Source organism: Lissotriton vulgaris, chromosome 1_1, assembly GCF_964263255.1.
Source record: "Lissotriton vulgaris chromosome 1_1, aLisVul1.2, whole genome shotgun sequence".
In the NCBI taxonomy this organism is placed as follows: Eukaryota; Metazoa; Chordata; class Amphibia; order Caudata; family Salamandridae; genus Lissotriton; species Lissotriton vulgaris.
In genome coordinates, this window is record NC_141685.1 from 2043185710 (window position 1) to 2043205225 (window position 19516).

General features: G+C 48.4%; 1 protein-coding gene across 6 annotated transcripts in view; it reads left to right on the forward strand.

Moving 5' to 3' along the window:
- Positions 1-19516, forward strand: part of C2CD5 (C2 calcium dependent domain containing 5) — a 915439-nt gene that overhangs the window by 591489 nt on the left and 304434 nt on the right. For all 6 annotated transcript variants that reach the window (XM_086920391.1, XM_086920370.1, XM_086920386.1 and 3 more), the window contains one exon: positions 613-711. In XM_086920391.1, the coding sequence (XP_086776517.1) occupies positions 613-711 (99 nt within the window). The remainder of the gene's footprint in view (positions 1-612; positions 712-19516) is intronic.

The window sequence follows — 19516 nt, forward strand, 5'->3', positions numbered from 1 at the left end:
AAGGTGATTAGTGGGATACCTGCTTCAGTGTGTAGGCTCCTCTCTAGTGAAGTAATTAGTGTAATTAGGAAGAGCCCAATTGAGTTGTTTTACAGTCCTCTTATAGATGCCAATTGTATATATCCACTAGGATGTTCAGTTCCCTGCTTTTCTTGGAACCTTTTGTTGCTGTTACTGCTTCTAACACCTGATGTTGTCAATCCTGCATATGTTTTCAAGTGATATTGTGATACCATTTATGGTGACTTGTAAGCCTTGTATTCCCTACTTCCCAAGCCAACAGAAAGAGATCTGTTTCTTTAATTGGGTGAAATCCTACTATTAAAGTGCTTTAGTTCGGGACACTGACACTTTCTGGTTATCTGTGCCCCTTCATATCGCTGTAGTTAGAAGGCACACTGCATCACCAAAAGTGTAATTGCTTTGCACGGAACCTGGAAAAACACCCGTTATAAAGCATTTTTCAAATTTCAGTAAAAGGTGATCTAAAAAGTGAACTAGTGGTTGTTTATTAAGTTAGGATTATTTCATTTTAAAATGTTTTCCTGTGCACAAGCGTGCAAAATTGTTTGTTGGCATGTTTGTTTTAAGGTTTTTTTTTACTTCTTTCAGATGTTCACATCAGTTAGAGTAATGAGATTGAATAACGTCTACCTCACAAATCAAACACTTAACAAAAGTTTCAATGATCTTTGTGAGAATTTGTTAAAGGTAAGGAGAATCTTTTTTTATCATCTGTGTCTATTTTAACATCTGTCTATTTAATAAAAATGTACCTTCAATGTGGATATTCTGTGGTTCTCGCTAGTGTAGTTGGAAGTTCTGTTTTCTTTTACATTTAAAGATGAAATTACATGCATCCATATTATGCATGTTCCACCATATGATTATGTGCCACAGAAAGTGATATTGTTGTGATGTGCCTGGGATACCATGGTGACCATACTCATTCTGCATCATGAGAAACAACTTCAAAGTAATACATGTTTGTATTCATTTATTTTCATTTTCTCTTGATTGAGGTGGTGTCTGGCAGGTTGGTTTTGCTGTCTCTGTATCATCAAGCACTCTTTCTTTGACCCTCCAGCATATACTGTTTAACAATATTGAAGTATTGTAAACACCAAGACCTTGGAAATTCAATGTGGTATGGTAGTTGATGAAACAATAGTAGCCGGGGTGTGAAATTTATAACTCCTGAGACCTGTAGATTTTCCATCAGCGGTTAGCAGACTTAATGTTTATTTAGTCCGATGGACAACTAGACTTCAAATTGAAGATAACAGAATTGAGTTGTGGCACCATAGTGCTGTCATCCGATGGTAGGAAGAGATCCAATCACTGTGGAAAATGTATAAAGGTCTAGGATTGGCAACTAGCCCTTAATCTCAATATACCCTGGGATTGGGTCTAGACACCCCGGAAACACTGCCAAGTAAAACATTTCTTTCTGTAAAAATGACATGGGGACGGGTTGTGTTTTCAAGGCATGCACTCATCTATTATTAGCTAAGGGGCTACAAAGTAAATGTAGAAGTGGCAGCCCATTCTAACAGTTTTCTGGAGGCTGACTTGACACACTAGTCTTTGTTCTGGAGAATCTGTTTGAATGGGAGGTTAATGAGACTTCCTAAAGTAAAATTCTGGCACTCTCTGGTTAGAGGCTTAAAAGTGGGGAGCGAAGGGAGTTGTCACCACTGCCCCCTCGGATCACTTCTGTGCATTTATTATCACCCTGGTTTTCTTGGTCCTTTTTAGCTGTGCCCTTTGTTCAACTTTCCATGCTGCAAGGAAAAAAGCTTTTAAACTAGTGACTCACATGATCCCATTCACAAATCTCAGCCTTTGCGAACCGAAGTGCTCCAGAAATCCTACTGCACAACCTTAGAAAAGGGTAATTCAACTGCGTGGGATTTTGGTTACTTGCTTACATCACCCCTGGCTTGTCAGCAAATGTTGCTACTCCTTTGTCAGAAATTAAAAACCTTGAGCTGTTCTAGGATCTGTTTCCATAGAAAATCTTCCCTCAGAGCATGACTAAATGCCGGTCTTTTATCAAACTGTCCATTTCAGTACTAAGTATTCTTTCAGATGTCATTTGAAATAGTTCAGCTATATCTTCTGAAACCTGATGCAAATAAGCATCTTTTCAGTCAAGCGCAGTTGGTGGAATGCTAATAGCCTCTTATGTTCTTCCCTGACATCGTAGCTGCTGACAAGACCAGGCAGTGGGCCTCTCCAGCAATCAAAAAGCTTCTGTACAGTACTGCACTGTTTTGGGGATCTGCACATGGTCCCCTTCTGTGCTGACTAGGGTACAAGTGATGGGGAAATACTGATGGTAAAGTTGTGGCGGAGAATAGGAATAGGAGTAAGATATGGAGAAGTCTTGATTTGAATGCTGCATATGAAGCCATGGGTGCGTACGATCATACTGATACCAAATTTGTTTCAGCAAGTGGGCACCTGTTATTCAGTCCTCCCTCTGCCCTTGTACTATTTCAGTACTTTTTTTCGTTGCAAATGACTATCAGGTTGTTCACTCTTCAATGATCCCTGCTGTTCAACAACGCACACCTACTTACGTCATTTGAAGTTTTTTTTAATCTGAGGACTGTTTGTGTGTGTCTGGAGAGAGTTGTGTGTGTGTCTCTATCAGTCAGTTTGTGTACGATCCAAGATGCGTGTATGCAGGAGTGTGGATGTCTGCCTACATGCATGTTTCGGAGGGAATCGGCAGGTGTATCCATGTAGGGTGGGTTTCTGTGCAGTATGTTTGAATGCTTTTTGGGGATGATCAGTAGGTGTATCTGTGCATGGTTGGCGTCTGTACCATGGTTCTGTCTCTAAGGCGTTGTGCATCTGGAGCTGTATGTAAGCTGGAAGTCTGTCTGTATTCGGTCTTTGAACAGTGTGTCTGTGTCTATGCGAGCTAGGTTTATGTGGAAGAGGGCTGCAAAAAAAGAAGATGGGAGAAACAGAAATTAGGTCACAAGCTAGAAGGGGCCAAGAAGAAAAAACGAGTACTGCAAAGGCAGAAAAAAAATCATTAGCAATGAAAACAAAGATAAAAAATGGCACCAAAAAATGGTATATGAAATAAGGTGCTTCAGACCAATGCAATTAAGAGGGACCAGATGCTACAGAGAAATTTTGAAAATTGTTTTAAAAAAAACAAACTAGTGGTTCTCTAGGGCTTACCAGTAGGGTTTCTTCCTTCTTCTGCCGAGAAACCTTGATAGGTGTTACTGGAACGTACAAGAACTCCATTGGCTTGATGTTCCCATGAGAGAAATCTTAGAGAATGAAAATATTATGTTCGAAGCATGTAGGCTGTAGATACACATGCTTTGCATACTCCTGCTAACTAGTGTTGGGTACGGATGTTTGCAAGTTGTTGTTCTTCTAAGAAGTCTTTTGTAGTCACAGGGTAAGGTGACTTCTCCTTTCTATTTCGCACGGGCATCGACTCCATTGTTAGATTGTTTTCTTGCCGCCATCAGGTTATGACCGGAATCGCTGCGCTCCAGTTCGAAACTGTCCTTCCGGTTCCCCATCGGTGCGCAATCCACTGTACACTCTTAGGGTATTGTTCTCGTACACAGTTCACTGTTAGCCGTGTATCGAATAGATTGGAAAACTCTCCATCTTTGATCGTGGGTGGCCTTTGGGTCTACCCTAGCCGGTTGATTGCCACTCCGTCCATACTAGTCCCTTTTCTGCCGATGAAACAGGCTCCGTTTTCAGTTCTATCCTCTGTGGCACTCCAAATACCCGCACACCAACCTGCATAAAGTCTGCAAGTTGTACCTCTCACGGCGCAAAAAGAAGAGGTTGCAAAGCTTGTCAATCGTTCTGATCGAAAAAGACTTTGCGGGATCAACGGGCTCGATGAAGGGACATGCAGCCACAAAACATTGAACACACTCCGGATATCTTCGGGGAAGACACTGAACACGAATAGATGAAGGCATCCATGGCAGAAGAGGAGGAGGCCTTCTCTATCCACGAATTGGACTCCAAGTTGGAGATCGAGTCAGTGTCTGAAGACGTTTCACCAAGACAGGATGCGATGAGTAAAAAAGCCCCTTTGCTCCTCAAACTCACTTCAATTAAACAAAAGGCTTCTGCACCACCACTGCCTTCTGACCATGGTCGACACTGAGACGCTGCTTCCAACGTCCTGCCCTCAGGCTCGGCACCTAAACAGTCAGGCAAGCCTTCAGCTCGGGATCGAGTTGACAAAAGACATCTTTGGAACCGAAACGTTTGCCTCCAAACGACAAAAAGGACAAATCTGGTTCGGCTCTGAAACCTTTGGCACCAAAATTAAAAGATACCCTTCAAAAGCCTCCGGAACCTATCCTGGAAATAATGAAGGAAAAACTGGACCCTAAGCAAAAGAAAATCTATATAAATCCAGACACTGGACATAGATTGGCTAAAGGTGTGACACCTTGTAAAAGAAAGATTATTTCAGAGGACACTACCTACAAAATTACTCCAAAAGGAAGGAGGACATAGCTACAAGTCCTATCTACCCTAATGTTCAATCCCCTCCGCCATCTTCACCACGACTACTATTGCCAAGTTAAGATCCTTTACACATAACACCTCGGTTTCTCCACACACAGCCTGATATAGGGGATGAGTATAATGACAATAGTACAATACCAAAAGACCCATGGGATGACTATAATATCGATCCACCAATGGATAATGACCCGGATTTATATCCTGCAAAACCATCACCTCCTGATGACAACATAGCATATCCGGAGTTGATTTCCAGGACAGCAACTTACCATGGGGTTACATTATAGGAAGAGTTTTTAGAAGTGTACTTTTTGTTCAAGAGTCTCGGTTTCACACATAGAACAACTCAAAGTTTTCCTATATTAAAAGGCATGATGAGGCATGGCGGTGATATTTTTAAAGACCCTGTATGTCCTAGTATATCAACACCTGTGACTGGGGGTGCGTGTCTTAAAAGTTTCAGCACTTGTACATCATCTCCTTGTGTTCGCTTTGTTTGCCCTAAGTTGGCAGGGTATGCCCAGACGTGGGTCTTTGCGCAGTTTGTCATTGAATTCAAGCTAGACTAGCTGATGAGTGCTGTAAGCCCGAAACGGGTCCCAGGATGCTTTTTTCTAGTCCAGGAAAGACATGGCTTGCCAATTCGGGCTGGACTGTTCCCATGAGGCACAGGGTCAAGCCTGATTTGCATACAGCTGTTTCTGAACTGGGGTGGCGAAGTGAGCTAAAGATAGATGATGGATTGAGCCCAGATCTGTGACTGGGGGCGAGTGTCTCAAAAGTTTCAGCACTCCGTCCATCATCTCCTTGTGTTAGCCATGTACTATGTACAAAAACAGGGGAGGGACACATTCTCTACAACTGTCACATCTCTCTCACATCATTTGGCGTAGGGCAATTTGTCACAGAAGTCATGTTCTGGAAGAGCACCTCCCAGGGGTGAACAATTAAATTGCCAGCCTCCTCAGCAGAATGCGGCAACAAATACACAAAAGTGCTCTTCATCCCCAGGTTCTTCTTCCATACTTCCAAAAATTGGGATACCCACAAATAGGCAACTCAAAATGCCCTGTCTTCGCCTCCAGGTTCCCACACCTCTATTCAAAGGCCATGCCCTACGAACTGGTCAGCGATATTTGCTTACGCTTTTCTGCCTCTCCCTCGCCTTTCGTTTCTGGTTCGGAAACTCAGGCAAACATCACTCAAACGGATTTTAGTGGCTTGCACATGGGCTCATCAACCATGTATCACCACACTGTTAGAACTATCAGTGATTCCACATCAAAAGCTGTACCTCAACTCCGGCCTTCTCACTCTCACTGATACTTTCACTCACTCTGGGACTTGGTTGTACAGGTGCTGCGGTATCCGCTGCCTGCTTTTCCAAGATTAGGATGGTGAAAAAGTTCATCAATTTCCTCCCTAGTCACACCAGGAAAACAATTGTTCAGGCATTGATCACCTCCCATCTGGATTATGCCAACGGCCTGTACCTAGGTCTTTCCCTGGGTCTTCACCGGCGTCTTCAGACAGTCCAGAATGCTGCTGTTCGTCTGGTCTGCGGCCTCCCCCTTTGTGAACATATCACACCTCACCGGCGAAAGCTTCATTGGCTTCCCGTTCACAAAAGGGCGGAATTTAAAGCGCTTACTCTGGCCCACCGATCAGTCAGAGGAAAGGACTCTGCTTACCTCTCCTCCTGCCTCCGTCCCTACAGCAACACCAGACTTCTTCGTTCCAGCTCCAAACATCTTCTTTCCACTCCCAGATTCAAAAAAGTACGCTCTGGGGGAAAAACATTCCAAGTCTGTGCCTCTACCTACTGGAACAAGCTCCCCATGTCCATCCGGTCCATACAGGAAGAACTCCCCTTCCGGAGAGCTTTAAAAACCTTTCTATTCTGTTAAGCTCCATCTGAGTTAGATACAGCTTCAGTACTCACAGGAGTGCCGGGACACCCCGTTGGGGTATTTGTGCGCTATATAAGATTCTCCCAAAAAAAAAGTCCTGTCTACCATGGACCCGGGAGACTGGAAGGTAGTGTTCGGCTTGCAGGACGCCTACTTTCACATCTCCTTCCTGCCTGCACACAAATATTGCCTGCGGTTCATGGTAGGTCACAAGCACTTTCGGTTCACCATGCTCCCTTTCGGCCTTACCAGTGCCCCTCGGTTGTTCGCCAAGTATATGACATGGTTGTAGCTCATCTGCAGAGATCAGGGGTGGCAGTCATCCCCTATCTGGATGACTGGCTTTTAAATGCAGGCTCACCCCAGAAAACTGACACCCACCTCCAGACTATGGCACACTCGCCTGCACTCACTATCAACGTGCTGAAGTCCCACCTTATCCCTTCTGAGGTGCTCCCTTTCATTGGGACTGTTTTGGAGGGCTGTCACCCTTCCAAACTGCAAGTCCAGGATATTTAGGCTATGATACCGATGTTTCAGCCTCTATCCTGCATTTTGTTGATACTGACTTTGAGGCTTTGTGGGTCTCATGGCCTCCTTCTTGTGACACACGCCAGCTGTAATTTGCTGGCTCTGCAGTGGGACTTGAAATTCCAGTGGAGTCTGCATTAGGAGAATCTCCCCAACATAGTCCAGATCTCGCAGGGCACTGCAAGAGATCTGCAGTGGTGGTTAACGAACTGCGATTGGTTCAACTGCACACCCCTCTCCCTTCCTCAACCAGATCTAACAGCAGTGACAGATGCGTCACTCCTGGGCTGGGACAGCCATCTGGGAGAGGTGAAGATCAGAGGACTCTGGTCTCTTGCGGAATCCGGACTCCACATCAACCTGTTGGACCTCTCAGCGAGCCGACTGGGATTGAAAGTCTTTCTACCTTCCACCAAGGGAAGTCTAGTGTGAGTGTTCACAGAAAACACCACCGCCATGTGGTACTGCAGTAAACAGGGTAGATGGGGTAGTGGACCCTATGTCAAGAGACCCTGTGTCTCTGTACATAGCTAGAACGTCAGCACATTTCCCTGGTGGTTCAACACCTGGCGGAATGTCTGAACGCTTGAGTGGACAAATTCAGACGAAGATGTCTAGCAGATCACAAATGGCGCTTACATTCTGAGGTGGTGCAAAGTCACTTTCAGGAATAGGAGGAACTTTGGCTAGATCTGTTCGCCACTGCAGAGAACATCCAATGTTGGCAAATCTGCTTGATGGAGTTTCCAAGGCAGCTCTTGCTCGCAGATGCTTTTTGTCTCAAGTGGAGCTCTTTTCCATACAAATCCAGCCCACAATTCTCATGGAGATCAGGAACAACAAGGCCCAAGCCATTCTTGTGGCTCCGAACTGCGCTCAGAAAGTCTGATATCCCGAGCTGTTGAGCATGTCCATGCTTCCTTTATCAGGCTGCCCCTTTGGGAAAATATTCTGTTGCAGCGGCAAGGAAGGTTTCTGCATCCAAACGTGTTAATGCTCTGCCTTCATTAGTGGACATTATAAGGCAACAGTTGGCAATTATCAACCTCCCTCTCGAAAAATTGTGATGTAGTCTGTGATGTTATCTTGGCAGCAAGGCATTTATTATTTATTTTATTAAGGAATTTTATATAGCGCTAGCCTGACTCGAAGGTATCAGAGCGCTTTACAACACTGTGTGAAAAAGGAAAACACAAATTATAGCAGTGAAACCCCAAGGTGCAGAAGAGGGCTTAGCGTGTTGTATAACAATAGAGGGAAGGTTTCATACTCTTGTAATAGTGAACACAGTTGTTCTAGCCGCGCAACCTTCCGATCCAGAGGGATGGTGGGGAGGAGACGGGCTAGGTGTGAGGTAGAGGTCTTGGTTGTATAGTGTCATAGTGCAGTGATGTGCACGATTGTGAGTTTGGATTTCAATCTATCCATTTCGGAAGGAACAATTGAGGTAGAGGTCTTTGAACTGCCTTTTGAATTTTAGAAAGGATGGGATCGTCCTGATGTGGACTGGGATGGAGTTCCATATTTTGGGCGCGTTTCCAGAGAAGGATCTTGGTGCAGTTTTTTGTTTACGGGTTTTCAGCGGGATGAGTAGTAGATTATTAGAGCTCCTGAGGCTCCTTGTCTGACCGGCCTTTGTGATTTTGGAGGCCAGGTAGGCAGGTTTCCCAGTGTGGAGGGCTTTGTGCGTGAGGCAGGCAGTTCTAAAACTGGCTCTTAATTCAACTGGTAGCCATTTAAACTCTCTGAGTGCGGGCAAGATATGGTTGTATGTTTTTTACTCCGGTGACCATTCTTGCAGCTGCATTAAAAGTTGAGCGGAGGGGAGCTAGGTGAGATTTTGCTGTGCCTGTGAGGGTAGCATTCCCATAGTCTAATCTGGAAAGTACCAGGGATTGAGTTGCTTGTTTGAGGTCTTTGGTCGGTATGAAGGGTTTTATCTTATTGAGTAGCTTCAGGTTGAGGAAAGCGCTCTTAGCAGTGTTCTTGATGTGTTTGTCCATGCTTAGTTTAGGGTCCAGGGTGATTCCCAGCGATTTGACAGAATCGGCCAGTGAGAGATTGTTGTTGAGAGCATAAATTGCTTTTAGCCATTATGCGACTTGGGGGTTCTCCGTTTTGTTGGAAATGAGGAGGATTTCCGTTTTGTGTTGATTCAATTTCAGGTGGTTTCGAGAGAGACAGTGTTGGACTTCTCTAAGAGTATCATTGAGTCTCTGGATGTCTTCGACGGAGGAGGTTTCAAGATAAATCTGGGTGTCGTCCACATTAAGGTGGAAGGGAATTTTGGATGTGTGTTGAGTATAGTGGTGAGTAGTTCCATGTATATGTTGAAAATTTGCGGGGAGAGGACTGATCCTTGGGGGACGCCTCTGTTGACAGGATGAAGGTCTGATGAGAAGTTTTCGATTTTGACTCTTTGAGAGCAATTCTGGAGAACGCCGAACCAGCATAAGACCACCTCTTCAGCCCCTAGCCTTTCTTGGAGTACCATAATGAGTAGTTGATGGTCGACCGTATCGAAGGCTGCTGAAAGGTCTAAGAGGATTAGTAAGGAGCATTTGTCTTTATCAAGGGACTTGTGTATATCATCTATGATATTAAGGATCGCTGTCTCTGTGCTGCACCCTTTTCTGAAGCCCGATTGGTGGAGGTCCAGGAGGATGATGTTGTCCATGTGTTGCATCAATTGAAGGAGAACACATTTTTCCATTGTCTTGGCCTGGAGAGGGAGGTTGGGGACGGGTCTGTAGTTCAGATCTTTGGTGTCCAGGCCTATTTTTTTCAGTAAAGGAGTGACTTGCCAACTTTAAGGCAGTCTGGAATGACCCCAGAGCTCAGGGAGCTGTTTATGATCCTGGTCCAGAGCGGTGCTAGGGAGAATTTTAGCTTCTTGGTCAGTTGGGCAGGAATCGGGTCCAAGGCATGTGAGGAGGGTTTAGAGGTGGAGATCAGTTTGACTATCTCTATTTCCAAAATGGGGTTGAATGATTTTCACTGATATGGGGGATGATTGGGCGTGTTGCCCTCTGCTCTTGGGGCCGGGCTCCTATGAACACGGTTGTGGTTGGAGACCAAGGAGAGCTCAACTTGGAGATTTTGTTGTTGAAGAAGTTGGCGAAGGTCTCGCACAGGGCATTTGAGGCCTGAGTTGAGGGTGTGGGGGGCTTGGAGGTTTTTTGGTTGATGAGGGTGAAGAGCTCTCTGGGTCTGCTTTTAGTGTTGAAAAGGGCGTTTCGGAAGAAGGAAATGTTTTCCCGATTGATGTGTAGTTTGTATGTCTTGCGTTTTGCTTTGAGTTGGTTCAGGAGGATTGGGGCCGGATTGTTCTGCCAGAATCTTTCTGCTGCTCTGAGTTGTCGCCTTTCGTTGTTTATGTCTGTGTTGAACCAGGACCTGGAGGGAGTGGTCCTGGCTCTTTTTTGTTTTAAAGGGGCTGATTGGTCCAGTATGTTGATCATAGTGGAGTTGTAGCGAGAGATGAGCTCTGTAGTGGGTAGATTGCCAGAGATGATGGGGAGGAGAGAGCTAAATCTTTCTTCCAGAACATCAATTGGAATCTGCTTTAAATGTCTTGCTAAGTGGGAGTGATCCTGATTAGGTGGTAGGCTTGAGGTCACTTGATTGATGTGGAATAGGATGATGTGATGGTCAGACCAGTCAACGGGCATGATGCGATCGATCGTTGGGCAATGATAACATCAAGGGTTGATCCTTTGTTGTGGGTTTCCTCTAAGCAGTGTTGGATGAGATTGTTGTTATAGAGGAGTTCTTTCAGGTTATGGATCAGTAGGGTGTTTGTCTCATTCAAATGAAGGTTGAGCTCTCCTAAAATTTGGTACTGGAGTCCCCGAGTGCGCAATTAGATATCAGATCAGATAAGTGTTCTCCAAACAAAGAGTTGTTGCCTGGCGGATGGTAGAGGAGATGACAGGATAGGATTTTTTTCCCCCTCGTCTTGATGTTAGCGGTGAGACATTCAAGAGTGTTGTATTTTAGGGCTTCGGTTTCCATCACGGAGATGGTGTTCTTGTGATTCATATACCCCCTCCGCAGTGGATTTTTCTGTCTTTGTTGATGATTGCAAAGCATGGAGGCACAAGCATATCCAAGATTTGGAAGGAGAACTCGTTAAGCCAAGTTTCGGTGTTTAACGCGATGTCTGTCGTGGGTCAGGATGGTTTCAGCTAGCTCTGTGGCGTGTTGGATGGCTGATCTGCAGTTAATAAGCATGTACTTCGTGTTGGTCTCTCCGTTTGTGGTTTTCTTTGTTGCGGGAGCCCTCTGAAAGATTGTGAGGCATGTTCGGGTCTAGGGGAGCTGGGTGGAGAGCGATTCCTTCTAAATCCAGTGATGACCTGGATCTGTGGATTAGGGGAAGTATCGTAGGAGGAAGCAAGGACTAAAGCTTCGTCCATGGACATTGCAGCTAATGATCTTTTGGGTCTTTGTGCCGGGTCGAGGAGAGGGGTAGTGTACCAACAGGGCCATGGAGCCTTAGCGAGTCTCAGTCGTTTTTTGTTTGCAGTGGGTGGGGTCTGGACCAGGAAAGCCAGGTCGAGGAGTGGGGTAGTGTTCCGACCGGGCCGAGGAGCCCTAGCGTGCCTTAGTCGTTTATTGATGGTTATGGTGGCGGTCGACAGCGGTTATTGCATGGGCCTCCGGAGTGAGGAGAGGTTCATTGTGATTTCTTTGAGGGCTAGTACTGCCTTTCTTAGCTGGTTTTCTAGCAGGGCAAGATGTAGTGCCAGCTGAGCGGTAGGGGGCATGAAGGTGTTCTGGGGAGAGACGTCTCTAGATGGCAGGAACTTGTTGTTGCTAAGGTGGAATTGTCAGTGTGGACTCTCTGGATAGTCGTGGGGAAGGGGTGAGAGGATTTACGTCTAGAAATCGGAGGCCTCCGCTTGCATATGGGAAGGAAGAAGGAGCTAGGCGATGTAGATTGCGGGTTGAGGGCGCTGGTGGATTGTTGAGGTGGGCAGAGTGCAGCGTGAGGGGAAAGGATTTGTGCCTCAGGGGGTTGGGGAGCCTCATTTATTCTAGTGTTTGAAGGGGGTGAGTCCGCAGCAGCACTGGCAGATGAGGTGCAAGATGGCGGCGACTACGCAGTAACTTTCGAACTTCAGTTGTAGTGATCGCCGCCGTTATCCACTGCGCCGCCTTGATGCCGGAGAGTTAGAGCCAGAAGTTGAGTGATCGAGAGGGACCCGCCAGTCCGAGGTTCCGCTGGCGTCGATCTGTGGCCGCTGCGGGCACTTCCGTTTGGCCGCGCCGGCGATGGTCCACTTCCGCCCGGACAGAACTCAACTCAGCCACCGCGGCTGCACTCGTGCCACCAGGCCGCACTTCATTGGTTGCTCAACTACGTCGTTGCTGGACGCCGGCCTGGACATCCCGAGGGCAGCAAGGGGGCCGCCTGCTTTGGGGGACACTCTCCCCCAACGTGCAAGTACTCTGTTTGTGGGATGGATTAAGCGCTCTGCTAAGTTGGGGTGGCGGGCAGTTGTAGGTCCGTTAAACAGGGAGGCAGGGTGGGAAAGGGTGGGGGGCGGGTTTGTTCTTTTTCATGGGAATTTCACTAAGTCGATCAGGAAAAGTACAGTATGTTGCTATTAGAATGGTGTTATTGCAGGTGCGATTGATTCCTTCTGGACGTTTCGTGTGTTGTGTGATTGAAGATGGCGGATGAACAACTTACTGCCGCGGGGCTGGATGGTGAGCGGACTAGTTGCTCCGCCCTTCGAATACTTTCCTGGAATGTGCGGGGCCTAGGGGACAAGGTGAAACGTGGCCTCGTTCTAACTGAGCTGAAGCGACATAAACCACAAATAGCACTCTTGCAAGAAACTCATTTGGTGGGAGGGGCTGCCAAGGCTTTAGACAGGAGGGGGTATAGGATGATCGTACATTCAGAATTTTCATCGGGTTCACGGGGCACGGGTGTCCTGCTTAAAAAATCCTCACACTTTATTCCACTGAGTACGAAAGCCGATAAGCAGGGATGCTTTGCAGCAGTGGTGGGGCAGTGGGACGGTCGTCCGTTGACAGTGGTTTCTGTGTATGTTCCGCCGTCCCTTCATTCGGTGATGCTTCCGGCCCTGGGTGATTTCTTGTTATCTCTACCGGACAGTGATGTGATCCTGAGAGGGGACTTCAATGCAGCTGCGGACCCGCAGCTTGACAGGTTTCCGGTGGCTGCTTTGCCGGGGGGACCCTCCCGGTTTCAGCGGTTCCGAGAGGCACTGGGACTGATAGATATTTGGCGTCATGTTCACCCTCAGGTCAGACAATACACGTTCCATTCCGCAGTCCATAACAGTCTCTCCCGCATTGATTACTTTTTGGCGTTGGGGGAGGGATTACAGCGAGTAGACACAATAGACATACACCCCCGTGGCATTTCCGATCACTCTCCGTTAACGCCGCATATACCCTATTCAGGCCTCTTACCTTAAAGTCCCGAAAATCAGGAAGACTCTTCAGAGGGCCACGGAGCAATACTTTGATGAGAACAAATCGACTGTGGCGTCCGCCGAGGTTCTCTGGGTTCTCTGGGAGGCCTACAAAACAGTGCTAAGGGGGCAGGCTATAAGCTCCATAACGGCGCATAGGAAGGAACAAGCAGCTGAACACTCCACACTCGAGCTCCAACTGCGCACAGCCACAACCACACACGAGGCTGACCCTACAGAGGACACAGCACACAATCTTACACTTCAGCAGCGACTATACACAGACCATGCACGCCTCACAGTACAGGGATATATCACTGAGACACAGAATCGGGTGTACGATGTAGGCGACAAGGCGGGAAAGATGTTAGCCTGGCTAGATAAGAGAGGGGGTAGCTCCAGAGGGATTCAGCAGGTGAAGGATGGGAATGGTGTGTTGGTGACTGACCCCGAACAGGTAGTGGAGGCACTGGCGGCCCACTTCGAAAAGGTGTATACTCCAGAAAGGGAGGTGACTGCGATTATGGCCCAGTGTGCACTGAGCGGCATAGATATCCCGATACTGCAACCGGAGGCTATGGCCGACCTAGATGCGGCATTGACCACCGACGAACTGCGGATAGCCATAGGGGCGCTCAAACCCGGAAAGGCCCTCGGTCCAAACGGCATTCCGATCGAATGGTACCAAGCGCGCTCTGAGGACCTTTGTCCTTATCTACTCAAAATGTATGAAGAATGCCGCGAGAGGGGGCAGCTCCCACAGGACCATCGAACGGCCATGATCGTGGCTATACCAAAGCCCGGTAAGCCTCAGGAGGAATGCTCATCTTTCCGCCCCATCGCCCTACTGAATGAAGAAAGTAAAATCTTGGCGAAGCTCCTGGCCAACCGACTGCTGGCTCACCTGCCAGATCTTATCCACCCAGATCAATCGGGGTTCATGCCTCATAGAAAGACTGCGCTTAATCTTCGTAGGGTTCATGGGGTGATGGCGAGGGCAGACCAAATCAGTGATAGTGCAGTTATATTGGCCCTGGACGCGAAGATGGCTTTCGACCTGGTGGAGTGGGTCTACCTTTTCGAGGTACTGTCTCACATGGGCTTCGGCCCGAACTTCATATCTTGGATAAAGCTACTCTACGCGGCACCGGTGGCGCACGTGGTTGCAAATGGCCACATTTCACGCACGTTTCCTCTTGGGAGGGGCACCTGGCAGGGCTGCCCTCTGTCTCCCCTGCTCTTCGCGCTAACCCTGGAACCTCTGGCTAATCGCATAAGACAAACTCCCTTGCTCAAGGGAATACAATGGAAGGAGGGATGGGAAGACCGCTTGTCCCTCTATGCGGACGACATGCTGGTGTATCTAACGAATCCCGAGCGTGGAGTTCCAGCTCTTTTGAATTTGTGCGACGAGCATGGCAAGGTTTCTGGTTACACCATAAATTGGAGCAAATCAGAGATGTACGTGCTGGCAGGCCAAACCCCGACGCTCGGACCAGACTGCCCTCTGAGACTGGCTGGTTCCTCTTTTAAATACTTGGGCATCCATGTCACGGGGGATCCACTTGAATACAAGAGACTGAACTTGGTACCACCGCTGGAGCGTCTCAAGCAGGACGCCAATTTCTGGGCAGGGTTGCCATTGACTATGCTGGGGAAAGCAGCGCTGTACAAAATGAAATCGTTGCCTCGTTTTCTGTACATCCTAGATAATACGCCATTCCCGGTGGCAGCGGGATATTTCAGGAAGGTCGCAGCAGTGGTTTCTGGGCTATTGTGGGGCAATCGGCCGGCGCACATAGCTCAAGCTAAACTCTGCAGAGGCTGGTATGATGGGGGCATTGCACTTCCGAACTTGCACCTGTATTACTGGGCAGCACAACTTAGGCCCATTAATCAGTGGCTACACGCCCCACAGTCTGATCCGGAATTCCAGGCAGACAGGGCGCAGTTGGGCGTCAATAACATACTTGCCCCACTTTATGACCGGAGGAAGTTGAGACTGCTCACAGGACCCACTAAACTCACTGTGGAAACCTGGCACGTGGCGACAGCTGCGCTAGGATGGAAAGGGAAGATCACCAAACTCACCCCGCTCTGGGACGCACGCGCCTTGGGCAATTTGAGAAATAGTAAGGGATTTTCCCTCTGGGATTCCATCGGCATCTCCACGGTGGGGGACATGTGGGAGCGGGGGGGATGTCATTTCATTCACCAGCTTGAGAGAAATATACGACCTGGGGCCGCACGAATCATACCGATACGTGCAGATTCGCCATGCGCTGCTCTCGGCCATCCCCTCCGGATCGACTCTCCCTGAGTCCTCCCCGCTGGAGGATCGCCTCCTGACCGACTTCATGGTGGAGAGAGCAACTTCATTGACGTATCGTAAGCTCCTAAACAATTCGCCAGATCCTCTAGCTCCCCTGAAGGAAAGGTGGGAACAGGAGATAGGCGCCCTAGATGAGTACGAGTGGAATGAGGCTCTGGCTTCACAGAAAGAGGTGGGCATCTCGGCTAGGATGAGACTAGTCCAGCTCAAGGTCCTTCACAGGGTATACTACACGAGAACACTGCTACACCGCATCCACAGAACACCACACCCATTTTGTTTGCGTGGCTGCGGGGAAGAGGGTACCTTCTTCCACACGTTTTGGGACTGCCCACGCATACAAAATTATTGGCGACAGATACTGCGTACTGTGTCCCAGGTACTAGAGATTTCGGTTCTCCCAGAGCCAAGGCGGTGTCTCCTCAACGTGTGGGAACCGACGGATCTGTCCCGGCATGGTCGACTCTGGGTAACATTTGGGATGAGTATAGCGAAGCGGGATATTGCACAGCGTTGGGGGGCGACAGACCTTCCAACGACGTCACAATGGTGCATGAATATGGACAGAACAATGGTAACTGAAAGGGCGGTGTATTTGAGTCGTGCCTGTCCAGGCAAGTGGAATAAGGTGTGGTCTCCATGGAATGCATATCGAGGCGATATTTGCGATCCACTGCCAGAAGATGATCCGTTGGACTCGGATGACGAGGGGGGGATGTAGTGTAGGGGGGCGGTTGCGGTAGAGAGACCTTTTGGGTGGAAAGTGGGGGGGTGACAGTTCTTCCACGTTCTACATTAGTTCTTAGATAATACACGACACCTTATCCTGTCCTGGGGATCCTTCCTACAGCTATCCTGCAATGTTATTTATCAATGATCGCACAGTGATTTCCCGTTGTTCTTTTGGTCCTTTTTTATTTTTCATCAAAAAAAACAAAAACGAAAACCTCATTTAATTTGTATTGAAACTTGAACTAATGACCTTCATTTATTTCTGTGGCGAGCCTTGATTACAGTGCTTTTCTAACACATGGACCCTATTTTTGCAAGGCTGGCACTGCTATTTCTTCTCCGTCGTCGAAGAAGGGCTCGACGACGGCAGCGTCGATGGGAAGTATGCCGACGGCATCGTCGACGAAGATGAAGACGTCGTCGACGAAGACAACATCATCGTCGACGACGGCAATGCCGACGACGACGTCGACGGTCATGTCGTCGACGAGTGCTTCGACGACGACAACAATTTCTTCATCGACGGCGGGCTTGTCGTCGGTGGCGTCGACGACGACATCGGCTATTCCTATCTCATCGACGAGGATTTCTCCAGCGTCGATGGACCAACCAACAATACTGGCTGCGGAGAGAAGGGTGACAATTTCTCTCACACGGATCACTCCTGAAATGACATCCCCATGGAGGGTGACCTCTTTACCTCCCACTATGTTACTAGACCAGGAGGACTCTGAGGGAGACGATCAGGATGCTTTTGAGTATGCAAATAGCCCATCTCAGCTTCTCGTCAAAAGTCAAGAGACGGACTCAGAGGAGGCGTATAAACAAGGTGGAGGTGACTACCTACAGTCAGATCACTCAAGGGACTATGCACCACAGAACATGGTTTCAGTCCCGACGTCATTCCTGCATGACTTACACAAAATGCTGCAAGACTACAAGTCGAAAGCCGAGCGACCAGCTCCGAGAAGGTCTACTCCGTCGACCCCAGTACAAGACCACTCTTTGGTTGTCCCTCCTACACACCCGGTACAGACTCCTCCTCAACCACAGTGGCCTGTGCCCCAAGCTTTGTCGGGAACAGCCGATGATCCGGAAGGGGATCATGATAATGATACGGATGTGTCGTCCGGTGATAATCAGGACTCAGATCAGGAAGGGGATGAATACAATGACTACATCATCCCGGATCAAGCTTCGCCTCACCAAAACTTAGGTGATTCTCCTCCTGCTAACATCGGCAGCTTTCACCAACTGATGGAGCGTGCAGCCGGCCGCTTTAAATTGGTGATGCCTGCTCAAACCACAGACTGTTTCTTGTACGATTTTAAAGAAACTCATCGCAAGACTACAAGGTCCATTCCGATTGTGGAACATCTATGGGAGGAAGGTTTGAAGACCATGAAAAACCCAGCGACGGTGGTCCCTGTGCTACCGCGCCTTGACAAAAAGTATAAAGCGCCAGAGGATGGACCGGCAGCGCTGACAGGTCATCCTAAGCCGGACTCTGTCATCTCACAGGCAGCGCAAAGAAAATCACGGAACCCTTCTGCTCCATTGACAGCCCCTCCAGACAAGGATGGACGACGGCTAGATAACACAGGCAAAAGATTTTCATCCATTGCTAGCCTTCTGGTTCGCGCCGCCAATGCTTTGGCAATTTTGGGACGATATGATCGCCAGTTATGGTGCGATATAGCCCCCTATTTGGAACAACTTCCACCAGAATCAGGGCTAGAAGCCAAGAAAACTTTGCAGGAAAGTGAAGCGGTCTCCATGGAGATAATAGACTGTGCCATGGACATTGCCACAACGTCCTTTAGGGCTTTGGCAGGAGCGGCAGTGTTGAGACGCCAAGGGTGGCTAAAGGCAACTTGGTTTAGGCCAGAAATCCAAAACAAGGTCCTTGATCTCCCTTTTGACGGCGAGGCACTCTTCGGCAAATTGATCGACGATACGCTTCAGGAGATCAAAAAAGACACGGAGACAGCGAGGTCACTGGGAACACTCCAGTACCGCAAAACTCCTTTTAGAGGCGCAAGAGGCAGAGGAGGAACCTACAGAGGCACATACCAGCAACAGCGCTATTCTTCGACCAGCTCTGGATACCAGCCTAACCGCCAGTCATACCAACAGAGACAGGGTCAGTCCTCTGGTTACTCACGGCCTTACAACAAGGCCAAGCAAGCTGCCCGTGGACGGGACTCGTCCAAACGTCAATAGCGGCCTTCTGGCTCTGCCTACTGCTCCCTCCTCCAAGACTTCATCAGTTGGAGGCAGGGTGTCCAAATTCCTTCTGAATTGGTCCCAAATTACATCGGACCGTTGGGTGTTCAACATCATCAGACGAGGACATACTTTGGAGTTTACGGAAGTCCCTCCACCCAGGCCACCGTCAGCCATCCCATCAAAACATCTGCCTCTACTACGGCTAGAAGTACAGCAAATGCTCCGCAAAGGAGCGATAGAGCCTGTTCCCTCCAATCAACAGGGCCACGGTTTCTATTCCAGGTTCTTCCTGGTGAGGAAAACGCAGGAGAAATGGCGCCCAATCCTGGACCACAGGGAGTTAAATGCCTATCGCTTCTCCTTGTCCTTCAGGATGGTATCCCTACAGGACGTTTTGAAGATGATCAACCCGGGGGATTTTATGGCCACACTCTGGAGGATGCGTACTTCCATGTCCCGATTCACCCAGCACACAGAAGGTTCCTACGCTTCACAGTAGCCAAGAGCCATTTTCAGTTCAGAGTTTTGATTCGGCCTTCGCTCTGCTCCAAGGATTTTTACGAAGGTGCTGGCACCTGTAGCAGCCTTTCTGCGGATAAACCACTTCCAGGTCTTCCCTTACCTGGACGATTGGTTACTAAAGGCCCCAACCAGAGCATTGGCGCAGGACGCGGTGCAGGCTTGCACCAATCTGTTTCAAAACCTAGGTCTCACCTTGAATGTGGAAAAATCCACGCTGCTGCCATCACGGACAGCGCGGTTCCTGGGAGCGATGTTGGATTTGCAGCTCTCAA